The sequence below is a fragment of the Artemia franciscana genome, chromosome 2, assembly GCF_032884065.1.
Source record: "Artemia franciscana chromosome 2, ASM3288406v1, whole genome shotgun sequence".
Lineage (NCBI taxonomy): Eukaryota > Metazoa > Arthropoda > Branchiopoda > Anostraca > Artemiidae > Artemia > Artemia franciscana.
In genome coordinates, this window is record NC_088864.1 from 36380581 (window position 1) to 36395860 (window position 15280).

The following is a 15280-nucleotide window of genomic DNA, read 5'->3' on the forward strand; positions in this document are numbered from 1 at the left end:
ACTACAGATACTTACCTACCGTCACAGAGCTCAGTATCGAAAGATTATTATCTGTATGAACAAAATCTGGAAGAGAATACAGGTAGAGGGATAGTCTGCTATTGTCGAAAAGGCATCAACGTGCATCCAATATCGAGGTCAACCGACACGATTGAGCCCAAAGAAAGTCTGTGGATCTGCATTAAGTCTAAAACGACCAGCGACACTGTTCTTGGGATCTGTTATCGTAGCCCCAACAACACTAACACATCCGACGAAGCTCTGTTCTCGCAAATAGCAGCATTCGCTAAGAACACCAACCAAAAGCTTGCTATTATAGGAGATTTCAATCTCCATAAGATAGACTGGAATAGGCGATACAGCACGGAATCTACCGCAAGCTTGACGAGTAAATTCCTGGACGTTATTAACGAACACTTTCTAGAGCAGCTAATATCTGAGCCAACAAGGATGCGGGGATCTGACACACCAAGTATCCTCGATTTGTTACTGGTAAGCGATGGAGACCTGGTATCAGATATTAAGCAGTTGTCACCAATCGGTAAATCGGATCACTCGGTAATTGTGTTTAGCTTGGAAACGGAGGTTTTGAGGACACGTGTGGCACCGAAACGTAACTACTACAAGGGAGATTACGTTGCTATGAGAAGAGAGCTTTCGGATGTCAACTGGATTGAAGAATTCAGTGGGTTGGAGTCGTTAGACACCATTTACACAAGGTTCATTAAGATTGTAGCCTCAATGGAAGAACAATTTATTCCTATGCACAATAAATACACCCGTGTTGCATTACCTAAAGCCAATATTGAACTGATTAAAGCAAAACAAAAAGCATGGAGAGACTACAAAAGTAATCGACAAAGTAACGACCGAGAGAAAACATTCAAGAGGCTCCGCAACAGGGTTCGAAAAGCAACAAGAAGAGAAGGAAAGCTTAGAGAACGTAAATTAGCTTTCTCCTTGAAAGAAAACCCAAAAAGTTTCTGGAAATACGTGAACAGCAAAAGGAAAAACAAAGGTGGAGTCTCATCTCTTTACGATCCCGTGAAACAAAAGCTGGTACACGACCCCACGGACAAGGCAAATTTTCTCAACAGCCAGTTCTCTTCTGTTTTTACTCAGGAACCTGAGAACGAAGACCACTTTAGCCGCGAGGAACCAATTCAGGGTATAAGCGAATTGATAAGACCGATAGAGATCAAACATAGCGATGTTCTAAAAATACACAGCTTAAAATACTCAACTTAACCCAAGCAAGTCCACAGGCCCAGACAATCTACATCCAAAACTGCTCAAAGAACTTGCAACGGTAATAACAAAGCCACTAGTCTACATTTAAAGAAAGCCTCTTGAGCTCGGTGAGCTTCCGCTATTTGGAAAAAAGCTATTGTCGTCCCAATATACAAAGGTGGGAAACGAGAAGACCCATCAAACTACAGACCGATAAGCCTCCCTTGTATTACGTGTAAAATACTTGAGTCTCTCATTGCAGACCACACCCTAGAACACTTAAAACGAGAAAAAATACTTACCGAAAAGCAGTTTGGTTTTCTTAAGGAACGATCTGCAGAGATCCAACTGCTTTGTGCCACAGATGATTGGAAGAAAAACATCGACAAGGGGTTCCAGATTGATCTCATATACTTGGATCTCAAGAAAGCCTTTGACAAAGTTCCCCATAAGCGTCTCGTCAAGAAGCTCAGGAAATACGGTCTCTCCTCATCCGGGTCCTCATTCAGTCTTCTTCAATGGATTACGGACTTCTTAACTGGCAGAAAGCAAGTTGTGTGCGTAGAAGGTTGTCTCAGCAATACCGAAGAAGAAGTTCTTAGCGGAGTACCCTAGGGGTCAATTCTCGGCTCCCTTCTGTTTAATCTCTACATCAACGACCTAGTTGAGGGCATCAAATCTGACATCCTTCTCTACGCGGACGACACAAAGCTCTATCGCGTCATCTCGTCATGTGAAGACATTCACCACCTGCAGGCGGATCTCCAACGAATCGATGACTGGATGAAGAAGTGGATCATGGAAATCAATACCCAGAAAAGTCATATCCTCACCCTGGGTCCACAAAACTTTTCGTCCTCATACTTTCTTGGTTCCGCTGCACTCACTCTTAGTAGAGAAGAAAGAGACCTAGGCATCATAGTGGATTCTGAACTGAACTTCAGTAGCCACTATGAAGCTGTCGTCAAGAAGGCTTCCAAAGTTGCTGGTATGATCAGAAGAAACTTCTCGTGCGAGGACGACAAAATGCTTGCTACGCTCTATAAGTCCCTTGTCCGCCCGATTCTTGAGTAAGGACATTGTTCTACAAGACCATACTACAACAAGGACATAGATGCTCTCGAAAATGTTCAGAGGAGGATAACTAAATTCTCTCCCAGGTTACGCTTTCTTCCCTACGAAGAGCGGCTTAGAAAGCTTGAAATCCCAACCCTCGCCTATAGATACCATCGTGGTGATCTTATTGAAATGTACAAGCTCTGCAATGGAGCCTATGATAACGTACCAGCCCAGAGAATCGTGCAGTTCAATAAAAATCATCTCCGAGGACATCAGTACAAAGTGAGTATGGAACGTTTTTACAAGGACATGGGCCGATGGACTTTCGGCAACCGAGTTGTTCAGCATTGGAACAACTTACCAGAAAGAGTAATCTGCTCCACAAACCTACGGACATTCAAGAAGGAAGTTGATGAATATTATTCAAGTGACATTTTCTCCTTATGCAAATTTAGAAGAAATGCAAATTAAGATTTTTGTTTTGTAGAGGCTTAACGGCCTGCCATCAAATTTGCGAATATATTTATTTATATTTAAATCACAAGACACTATGTGCATCCAGTCCAATATCTCAAGAGCAGTTGGTGCCGGGTTATGTGTACTGATTTGGAACTTACAGGGAATGTCGAGAAGAATGTATAACTAAACTGTTGTGAATCTAGATTGTAAAAAGGGCGTGTCTATAATATCTCAGGAATGTCTAATGATATTTGATTGAAACTTTCAGGGAATGAAGAGGGGATTTGTAAAATAAATAAAAGACGCTATTTCCTGCCAGTTTGCCAACAGGGCGTATTTACAATATCTCAGGAACAGCTTAGGGTTTTTAATTAAAACTTTCTGGAAATACTGAAAGGGATGCTGCACTAAATCAGAAGAAACTATGTGCCCTAATGTGTCAATGGTGCATCTGCAATAGGAACGTTGCAAACGTTTAGGGAACGGTGAGGGCGATGTTGAACGATATATAAGAAAAGTCAATATTTGCGCCTAATTCGTCAAAATGGTGTATCTGCAATATCTCAGTAACAGCTAAGGGTACTAAATGGAAACTTTTAGAAAATGTTGGTGGGATGTTGAACTAAATGAAAAAACCTTATGTGAAACCAGGTTTTTAAAAGGGCATACCTGCAATACTTTGGGAACGGCTAAAGGTATTAAGTTGAAACCTTCCGAGTATGTTAAGTAGCCCAACTCTCGTTTACATTTATTAATGTAAGTTTTATGCTTGAATTGTATATTCAAGTCAATTTATTACATTAGGTCATTAGATGCGAGGATTTTATATTAACTAGACTCCAGATGTCGATAAAGTGTCACCATGAAACAATGAGTTAGTTTTGTGTAAATGAGAAACTTACTGGCTGACCCCTGGACTTACATATACTTAAATGCGCAGTTTTTCATGTTTTATGAATAAATTGTTTTAGGGTGTTTGGCTCGGTACCAGTGAACGCATGAATAAACTACACAATAATTGTCAATTTTCTAAGCAAATATCTTGGGAATTTCTTGCTTTACTTTAAACAGAATAGAAAAAAAGCAAATTTAAATCCACAAATTCGTCAACTGGGAACTCTTAAAATGGATTTAATGGCATTTGTTCCGAACTTTAGAAAAACCATAATTTATAATAGTAGGGAGACAAAAAGAGACGAACAATAAAAAACGTTATTAATGATTGTTCAATCTGTATATCATTCATAAACGTTCAAAGCTATTACTTACGATTTGACTAGTGAACATACTAAACAATAGATTAATTGGGATAATCAGGGGGGGGATATGTCAAAGCAATCGTTTAATAACAAATTTCTTCCATAAATTAGAATTTAAAATTCCATTTAACATTTACGTTTCTTTATTTAACGAAATATATTAGTGGTTCACCTTAATTCTTGCAACATATTCTCCTCTACCTCCAAAGAGTCCAAATCCTCCAACAAGAATATCATTATCGACCATAAATCGTAGAGCCTCAATAGAATGGGCAGAGTATCCCCAACCACCACCGAAGCCTTCAAATCTACTAACTGTCGACAGTTCTTCTTTTACAAAGGAGCCATCAACTTTATTTGATTTTTTCTTCTGTTGCTCTGATGCACTCATTCTGCTGGTGTAGCTCAATATGTCTAAGTAGCTTAACAACGTGATTGCAATGCTTTTATGGCATATCACAGGCTTTTTAGGAGCTATAAGGTGCCGCATGCGGTAGCTTTGAGATATACGCTTAAGATCAGCAGATAATCCGTTGAAACATGGCAAGTAGGCAGAAAGGAAGAACTCTTTATCCAGGCTAGTAAAATACAAATAATTAAAAACTTGGACAAAGTACATATTTACAAATAATGAAGAAACAGCATAAAATATGCGAAGTTAAATATTCAAACGTAAAAAATGTTTAGCAGAGGTATGTGATACATCAGGTTTTCACAGTGAGTACTATATCTATCAGGTTCACTAAATAATTCATAAAACTGATTTCATAAGATACTGGTTAAGAAACATTTCGTTGTATAGTTGGCTTTTCTGGTAGTGAACAGCTTCGATAAAGGTCCCAGGTACAGATTTTCAACGAGATTTAGATATGCAACAATTATTTAGTAGAACTTTAAACATTTTGGACTTAGACACAAAAATCAACAAGAAATTGAGGCTGCGTTCCAACCTGAATAAATTTTGCATTATATTTTGTGACTGTTTAATAACTTGGCCGATTTGAAGGTCAACTGAACCTTGCAGGGTCAGAGAGAAGGTTAGATGAATTTTACAAGCGATCTTAAAAGGATATTAAATTAAAAAACTAAGTTATTCATCTGAAAGTAAGAAGCAACATTAAAACTTAAAACAAACAGAAATTATTCCGTTTACGAAGAGGTTGCCCCCTCCTCAATAACTTACTCTTCACGCTTGCTTAAGTCTTTAGCATTTTATAAAGCTTCCTTTTCTAATTGAACAGCCCTTGTGTTTCAGGAGTCGTTCTTAGAAAGTTGGTCCAAACAGTCAAACTTTAGCGTAAATTTGTGTTCGAATAATTTCTGTTCGTTTTGCTGTTGCTCATTACTTTCAGTTGAAAAAAAAACATTTTTTTAATTTAATTTCTGATCGTTTTTCACACTCCATAAAATATTCCCTCCCCTCACGGGTCCCGCCTCTGTGGGGAGTTCCTCCCACGTAAAATATAGCAACCCCTATAAAATTCCTTCCGAACAATTCCATCCTCACTGAAAATCCACCTCCCCCTTGTAAAATTTCTTGCAGAAAATTCAGCCTGAAAAATTCTTCTTAGCATACTTTTAATTTGAAAAGATTAAGTCCTAATAGTTTTTCCAATCGCTCCGAAATTCCATTGTTCCATGGAAATTATATTCAGGAAATCCAAACATGCTGAAAATTTCCTCCAGACAAAATACCCTGGAGTTGTCATCTCCACATGGAAAATTGAGTAGGAAAAGAGAAAGAAAGACACATAAAATGAATTTCGACAAGAAATTCTGTCAAGTCCCCCTAGTGCAAAATTTCCCCAGGAAAATTCACCCCCGAAATTTCCCTTCTCACGGAAAATTATCCCCATGTAAACCCACCCCAAACAGAATATGCCTCGAAAAATGGGTGTATATTTCCCAATAAGAAATACTAATACGTAAACAACGGACAAACTTTATAGACATATCTCCAGGGGCTAGGGGGGGGGGGCATGTTATCTTTAAAAGCATAGTTTTGGGACATATCAACTATACTGAACAAAATGCAACAATTCACGAATTGATAATGCAAAAAAGTTGTCTTTCTCCTTGAACGCCACAATTACACTTGCACAAAATCCCCAATACCCCACTTTTTTACAATAAGTTTTTCAAAGATCAGTAAAGAGTCACATGAATATTTAAGAAGAGCAAAAATTAAGTCCTACAATGATTCAAATTTAAAACGGTGACTAACGATCAATAAACTAACAATAATTATCTACTAACAACGAATAATGAATGATTAACTTTATATCTTATTATCTTATATCTTTAAGTATCGATTTTTAGCACTGTCCATTCGCTTGTTAACCTTTCCCAACTCCCAACCCAACGGCATAATTAAATGCCAACAAATCTATAATTACTTTTCAGCCTATATTCTATGAGCATAAAATTAAATTGAAGTTATTCTGCAAAAGAAGTTCTCTCGACCCCCAGGTACTCCTATTCATAACAGCAAAACGAAAAAAACAAACCAAAACAAACTTTTATAATATGGTTAAATGAACGAGGTTAAGACTAAAATTGTAAATTCTCATTTGAGAGGGCAACTTGCTTCTTTTAGAGTGAAAAATGAAAGAATATCATTTATGCAACGTTTCACCACAATCAAATTGTCTTCTGAAGTTTTATTATTTTATACAAGACATGTGGCTCAAGTAATAAAGAACAATACAATGAAATCATTAAAAAAAACTGGCTACAGAAACTTGAAAAACTAATTTTAAAACCGAGTACATTAATTTTAAATATATTCTATCTTTTGTCACTCTAAAAGAAACACGTTGTCCTCTCAAAAGAGAATTTAAAATTTTAATTTTAACCTTGTTCATTTGACCATATTATAAAAGTTTGTGTTGGTTTGTTTATTTTTTTAAGAAACCCATATATGTTGCAGAATTGCCCCCAAAAAAACCCGCAAAAATCAAATGTCAAACATGCAAGCAACGTATTTCTTTAAAGTGACAAATAATAGAATATATTTAAAATTAATGTATTCAGTTTTAAAATTAGTTTTCCAAGTTTCTTTAGCCTTTTTTGTTAATGAGTTCATTGTATTGTTCTTTATTTCTCTAGCCACATGTCTTGTATAAAATAATAAAATTTCAGAAGACAATTTGATTGTGCTTAGTTTACCTGTAAAAACAGGTAAACTAAGGTGTTTTGAAGGTCTCTCGAACTGTTATCGGTTTGAAGTTCTTAAAATCGGTAGTATATTTCCAACTGTGTGGAGTTCAAACGAATCTATGCAGAGTACCGGTCTCTTTGCTTGGAAATTATTTTAGTATCCAAAAGTCTATCTAAATTCGTCAAAATATATTTAAACTTTCAAATCCAAAATTTAGCCGTATTTTTTAATAAGTTTCTATCTGCAGAAAGGAATTTTCTGTGGACCGTTGGGTGTGATGAATTTTTATAATGTTTAGTATGTACTTTTATTTTATTTATATTTTTACCAGTCTTACTGAATAGTAACGCAAGCTCTTTCTCTCTCTCTCTCTCTCTCCCTCTCCCCTCTCTCTCCCTCTCTCTTTCTATTTTTTTTGTTATTCTATTATTTTTTGTTATTCTATTTTTTTGTTATTATAAAAAAAAAAATTTTTTTTTTTTTTTTGTAACTTTAGAAAAATACTAATATGATTTTGCTTTTATTGAGAATCTAATATTTTAGAATTATGTCCTTAACTATTGTTTATATGTGTATATGTGTATATGTGTGTATATATATATATATATATATATATATGTATATGTATATATATGTATATATATATGTATGTATATATATGTATGTATGTATATGTGTATGTATGTATGTGTGTATATATACATGTGTATGTATGTATATGTGTATGTATATGTGTATGTATGTGTGTATGTATGTGTATGTGTATGTATATGTATATATATATATATATATGTATATATGTAAGCCCTATAGATAGGTAGAGTAGCTCCATAGGAGGCTTAGGCCAAGTAGGACCTTGTCCCCGTGGGGCCCATAATAGAAACTGGGAAACCCTCCCCTGGGGGTCATAATTTCAGGTGGAGGAGGAAGAAGGCCCCTCAAATGTACACTCAGCAGGGCCAACTGCCGTGTTCACGCGTCAGATGAGTTACAAACCTTCTCCCAGTAATGGGTTAAATTGCATGGTGAAGCAGAACACCATCGTGGGAGGATCCTCTATAGGAGGACAACTGCGGCAGGGCGTAAGATCCAGATTTATGGACAACGGCCTCTGTAAAGGGCTGCCTCGACCCTTTCGGGGTACCTGCAAGACTGGGAAACTTGCGGTCAATTTTTCCCACTTGAGGAGTGGCGCCCCTCGAGGAAATTATAGCCTAGTAAACAACACAGCACTCGTACGGGATTCTGATTATTGGATAATTTTCTGGGCTTGGTTTGTTTTGATGGGCGTTTTCGGGCTGAAAAACCTCTTCCTAGCTAATTTATCTACTATGGGCTGCCTCCCCGTAGTAGCATAATATTTGTAGGCATGAATATATAATGAGTCGGAGGTAATAGGCTTGGGACTGTCTGTGCAGGATTTCGACTCTTGTTGATAGAAGAGCATCGCCAAGTGCTGAAAACCATGTTGTGACCAAGATGGGCCCAGGATTGCACAAAGCCTCCAACTTACTGGAGGTCCCAGGGACTTCTTGCTGTCCGGTTCTAAGCCGGCTTAAGCGCTTCGGTGTAGACTTGAGAAGATATGTTGGTCCCCATCCTGCACTGGTATCCGGGATCACTGCTTTTCTTGAGGCCAAAATAATTTCAAAGATTTAAAGAACATGAAAATTGGAACTTGGAATGTTACGACGTTAAAAAATGACTATCGCATCGACATTTTGACTGACGAATTCAGACGGTTTGAACTGGATTTATTAGGAGTTTCAGAAACTCATATCCCAGGGGTAGGAAGCATGAAATTAGGTGACATAGAATTTGTTTACTCAGGAAGGAAGGATGGGGTACATAGACAGGGAGTAGGGCTCATGATGAATAAGGAAGCTGCTAAGTCTTGTTTAGGCTGGGAAGGTATTAATAATAGAATACTAATTGCTCATTTTATGACTAAAAAGTTTAGGGTATCAGTTATAGTAGTATATGCCCCCATTGAACCAACTGATGGAGATACTAGTGACTCAGATGAATTTTACTTACAGTTACAGGAGCAAATAGACAGGGTACCAGGTAGAAATATGGTGTTTTTGCTAGGAGATTTTAATGCCCAGGTTGGTAGAAATAGGGATAGATGGTATCCTAGCCTAGGTAATTTTGGTGTAGGAAAAGAAAACAGTAATGGCTATAGGCTTTTGCAATTTTGTAGGTATAACAACCTAGTTATAACCAATACGGTGTTTGGTCACAAAATGGCCCATAAGTTGACATGGTATTCACGTGATGGTAAGACAGCAAACCTTATTGATTATGTTATTGTAAACAGAAGACTAGCAGGATCAATACAAGATACTAGGGTGTATAGGAGTGCCGTTATTGATGTTAAAAGTAAAGATCACCATCTAGTAGTGTCTAAGGTTAATTTAAAGCTGAAATTTCGGAAGAGTAACTCCCTCCCGGAAAGTTATGATGTTGGTAGACTTCAGGATGAAAATTTGAGAAAAAAATTCCAGGAACAGTTGAGTACTAAACTTGAGGGTTTAAAATTTGACAATGTGGAAGATGGATGGAATAATTTCAGAAAAACAATTTGTGAAGTTGCTGATGGTGTCCTAGGGAAGAGTGCTAAGACAGCAACTAGGAATATTAGTGAAAAAGCTTTAGGTTTAATAGAGAGTAGAAGGGGTTTGTATAAGAATTATCTGAGCGATAGGTCGTATGAAAACAAAAGGAATGTAAAGAAAGTGGAGAAAGCATTAAAATATGAACTAAGGAGATGTGAAATGGAGGCGATGGATAAAATTGCTGAGGATCTGGAAGATGCGGCTAGACGGCATAATAGTAAAATATTATACTGGCATGTTAATAAATTGAAAGGGAGTAGCCGATCCGGACTAGTCCCAGTTAAAGATAGAAATGGAGTCACAATTAGTGATAAGGAAAAAGTTAAAGAAAGATGGGTGGAACATTTTGAGAATGTGCTAAACCGAGATACAATTGCAGGAAAAGATATAGATGAAAATGAAAAAGTTTGTGATACCTTGGATGTGAAGGAAGATTTGTTTAGTGAGGAAGAATTAGCGACAGTACTAGAAGGATTAAAAAATAATAAGGCCCCAGGTGCTGATAGTATGATTAATGAGTTCCTTAAATATGGTGGCTCTGAGGTTAGGAATAAGCTACTGAAGATTATGAACATGATTTTTGAAAAAGGGGAAGTACCCAATGATTTTAGGAAAACCTTAATTAAACCACTGTATAAGAAAGGTGACAAGAGTGAATGTCGGAATTATCGAGGCATTAGTCTGGTCTCTGTAGGTAGCAAATTACTGAGTAATGTGATGCTTTTTAGACTGAGACATGCTGTAGACAAAGTTTTAAGGGAAGAACAATGCGGTTTTAGAAAAGGTAGAGGATGTGTCGACCATGTTTTCACTCTTAGGTTAATAATTGAGAAGTCCCTTCGTTGTCAAACACCTTTGGTCCTTAGTTTTATCGATTATGAGCAAGCTTTCGATTCTGTTGATAGAACAGCGTTAACAAAGGTCTTATCGTTATATGGTATACCAGAAAAATACATTAAAGTGATTTGCGCTATGTACGAGAATAATACTGCTGCGGTTAAGGTAGGAAATGAGGTTAGCAACTGGTTTTGTATTAAATCAGGAGTTAAGCAGGGTTGTGTTCTATCCCCCTTTATATGGATCATTTTGATGGACTTCGTCTTAAGGAGCACAGGAAAGGCAATTGGAGACCATGGAATCAAATGGGGAGGAAGAACGCTCCTGGACTTAGATTATGCTGATGATTTAAGCATATTAGATGAAAGTGTGAGCAAAATGAATGAATTTTTAGAGGTTTTACGAGTTCAGGGTGCTAAAATAGGCTTGAAAATTAATGTTAAGAAGACTAAGTCACTAAGGTTAGGAATAAGTGAAGATGAACAGGTGACCTTAGGTAACGAAAAGATTGATCAGGTTGGGAGCTTCAGTTACCTTGGTAGTATTATTAGTAAAGATGGTGGGAGCAGTGAAGATGTTAAAAGTAGAATAGCTAAAGCTCAGGGTGTTTTTTCACAGTTAAAAAAAGTTTGGAAGAATAGAAAGATAAGCCTACAAACCAAGATTAGAATATTGGAAGCTACAGTGATGACAGTGGTCAAATATGGCTCTGAAGCATGGGCACTCCGAAAAGCAGATGAAAATTTACTAGATGTTTTCCAGAGAAATTGCCTACGGATTGTTCTGGGTACCCGGCTGACTGACCGTATTTCAAACAGTAGGTTGTACGAAAAGTGTGGTTCAATCCCGCTTTCTGGGGCTATAATGAAAGAAAGGTTGAGATGGCTAGGCCACGTTCTACGGATGAAGGATGACAGATTACCGAAGATTGTCCTTTTTGGCCAACCGTCTGGGGCTACACGGAAAGCAGGTCGTCCTTGTCTGGGTTGGGAGGATGTCATAAATAAGGATTTAAAGGAAATGGGAACTTCCTGGGAGGGTGTAAAGAGGGAGGCTTTAAATAGATTAGGTTGGAGGAGGAGCGTGCGTAGCTGTGTTGGCCTCAGGCGGCTTGGTGCTGCAGTGAGTTATTAGTAGTAGTAGTAGTAGAAACGTTTCATAATTGATAAATAGTTTTTTGCTTGTATTGCCTCTTATTGCTTGCATGTTTGACACTTCATTTTGCGGTGTTATTTTTTGGTCGATTCTGCAACACATATGGGTTTCTTAAAAATATTCTTTCGGAACATCTTTACTAAAGAAGATTGTTTAGATATGATGTATTTCGTCATTTTTCTTTTTTTTAAGTTCTGTTCTGTTCTTCTTAAAGTGTAGTTTTATCTTCTCCTTATATTTTGATTTGCCTTAAAAAATCCTATTGTGAAATGGAAATGAGCGAATTATAGTTTCAAATTCTTTTCATTGTCTTTATTGAAAATATTACCCGTTTCCACAAATAAGTGTGAAAACGGGTAATTCAAATAAAAGGCAGTATAGTCTCACAAATTATTTGACAGTGAATTTATTCAATAATGAATTAATGATCCCTAATTTTCTGTACAGCTACATTCTCTGTCACACATCTCTCTGTTACCGTCATTCTCTGTCATACTGTCACATACCTCTACTATAGTGACTATTTACTTTATTTAAATCGAGTCGACAATAGATTTGAATACTCGTGCCCTTTTGACATCTCATCGTACACCAGAGCATTCCTGACGCATATTTTCCGAGAGTTACAAAATGTAAAAGCACAACCTTTCCAGGATGAGAAGGAAATCCTATTTGATGTTACTATACCTTCTTTAATGACCGTATTTGTCCAATCGATGAATTGTTTTAAAAAACGACCAAACAGCCCGATTAAGAATGATATTTGTTTATGCATCAAATCTCTTTTGCTTATAAAGCTTCGTTATCGTTGCTAAAAAATTGGTAATCAAATAAATTGCTTTAAAGTGATACTTCAAATTATGATAGTTTTTGACTTAATCTAAATACAAGCTCTTCGAGTAAAATTCTTTCTATATGTAAAGGATTTTTCTTTCGAGTAAAGCTTTCTATAAGAAACAAGCTCTAATATTACTCAGAAGAGAACTTTTCTGGAACAATCAACAAAGAACTAGCTGTCTCCTTATGATCAACCACCCAAACCAGCTGAAATACAGCTGTTTACTACTGAGCGATTCCCTTTCCCCTAATAACATAGCATTAACAGCTCCAACGTTTTTGTATATATATATATATATATATATATATATATATATATATATATATATATATATATATATATATATATATATATATATATATGAAACATTCATAGAGCACTGTTTTGGAAGTTCCCAGACCGTCAGAGCAATGGTTTCTCGTCGTGACGCACTAAATATTTGTCATTGCGCGTGCGCGAAGGCGGGGTCATGAAGAGTGGTTTAACTTGTGTCGTTTTAGATGTGCTTCAAAAAGCATCAATGGAGAGTATAGGACTTTTCGCTACTACTATCCATGTATACTTTGGTTAATTACCATAAAAAAAACAAGCAAAAGTACTTATATACAAGTCTATCCTTGGAAGACCAGAAATATTGCTTAATTTATATACGGCAGTATCTTACTTTGCATAAGAAGTAGCTTCTGGAAATATTTCACAGGAATACTGCAATTTCATAGAAATCTAAAACCTTTCAGCGCCTGAATATCCTAATGATCACAGCATTTAGATGACAGAACGAACATGTACTGACTTACATGTCGAAACCCTCTTTTGAATGAATTTCGACACTTAGGAGCATGATGGGAAAATTGTGCACAGAAAATCTTCGTAATTTGCTCATGATTTTATTTCTAAAACCTAAGGTGTTTAGAAGTATAGATTAAGAGTACAAAAGTAAGTTTTTTTTAGTTTTCCAGTGGCGGACACTTAAAGAGCCGCTCAAGCCAAACGTGGATATTTAAAAATCGTAACTATAAAGAGAATATGCAATGAAAACAAAAAAAAAGGAGTGAACACCTTACCTGAACAAAATGTCATACTGAGAATTATATGCTATTGAACAATCAGATAGAAGAACTTGAGGTGTCACTTCATCTGGTTTAATCAAGTGTCCTTTTCCATCAGCTTTTTGAATTCCAATTATAAATTTGTGGTCCGCAGGTAAAAACACTATTCCATGGAGGAAAAAGGCACAAATTAGTGGTAAAATATTCAGGGTCATTTAAGCATCTTTACAGCTAGCTAACCAAAAAAGAATACTGCGATAAAGACAAAATTATAGAAGTTAAACAGGAAGATCAAAAGTTTGGTTGATAGCATAAACTGAATGTTTTTTTTAGCACGGTAAAGTCAAAGAAACCTGAATCGCTAAGCTTTGGATGAAAAATATAGTTAAAAAAAGGATCAATAAGGACTTGGTCCAGATGTTGTTTACCGTATGAATGACATATAGTCAACATCATAGTCGATATTCAAACCGATTTTTCATAAATCTAAAATCAGGACGATCGGCAATGTAGCGTTATCATCTTCTGGAAAGACATGAGTAATATCAAGATGATCCGACCCCTTGGCTTTTCATGTGGTTCTTTTCAGGTTTCTATTTTTTTTTATTTTCAACTATGAAGGTATAAAAAATTCAAAAAATACACAAGTAACTACTTTGATTAATGACCAGATAATCATCTTAAGACCGCAACATTTCGAAATAACTCGTTGTTTTTTTCTTTCTGTTTTTCTGCTTTGGCTTTGCTTTCTTTAGACGTTCAAAAGTGCAGCTATCGGCAACTGCCTTTATTTCTGTATATTAATACCTGAGTACTTTCAATAGCTGCTGATTCCTTTTTCTGTTCGGTTTGCAGTATAATTGACACACACAACATGGTTCGGGCGAACTGAATTCCAATCAGGTCTTTATTCTCAATGCCCATTTCAGACCGATTTATGGCTTCTTTAAACATCTTGTCAGTAGCTTAATTCTTGGACCCAGCGGCTTAATTTTAATTTTTTTTTTTGTAATGACTTTTCATGAGCCTCTATCCTTTGTTTGCTGGAAAAAAGTTCGGTGACTTCCGGCTTTTTCTGCAAGCTACGATTTTCTTCTTTACCCTTTTTTCCAGCTCTCTCTGACTCTCGAGCTAACTTTCGTGTCCCGAAACAACGATCATGTTTCACAGTCGTTGTTTTGATTGATGATGGCGAAAGTACTTTATTTATGAAGAAATTAGCCTGCCCATGTCCTACTTTTTTTTTACAATATTTGCAAGAATGGTTCAAGTGCGAGACTTGAACTCGTAACCTCACAATTCGTAGCCTAGGCCCAGAGCAATATGTAATGAAGAAGTTTTAGGGGAGAGGAGGGCAAAGGGGGCCTCTGATCCGGGCGAAGAAATTTTAGGGGCGCAATATTTCAAATAAATAATAAACATAAATAATAAATAATAAACTAACAGTTATAGTTTTTGAAATTTTATTTTTATTAAAATAAAATAGAGAACACAATTGGCAGTACGTAAAAGCAAACTGAACCCGAAATTTTCATTTTCCCCATATCTTTATTATTATTCCTTGAACATATTTAAGTAGACCAAATTTCATTAATTTTAATGTCTTATTGCGATTT

General features: G+C 36.4%; 1 protein-coding gene across 1 annotated transcript in view; it reads right to left on the minus strand.

Annotated features, from left to right (window-relative positions):
- LOC136040940 (E3 ubiquitin-protein ligase MYCBP2-like) overlaps positions 1–15280 on the minus strand; it is a gene marked incomplete in the record, with an annotated part of 337503 nt that overhangs the window by 261486 nt on the left and 60737 nt on the right. Inside the window, 2 exon segments of the mRNA XM_065725378.1 lie at positions 4180–4585; positions 13680–13827. Of these exon segments, the coding sequence (XP_065581450.1) occupies positions 4180–4585; positions 13680–13827 (554 nt within the window).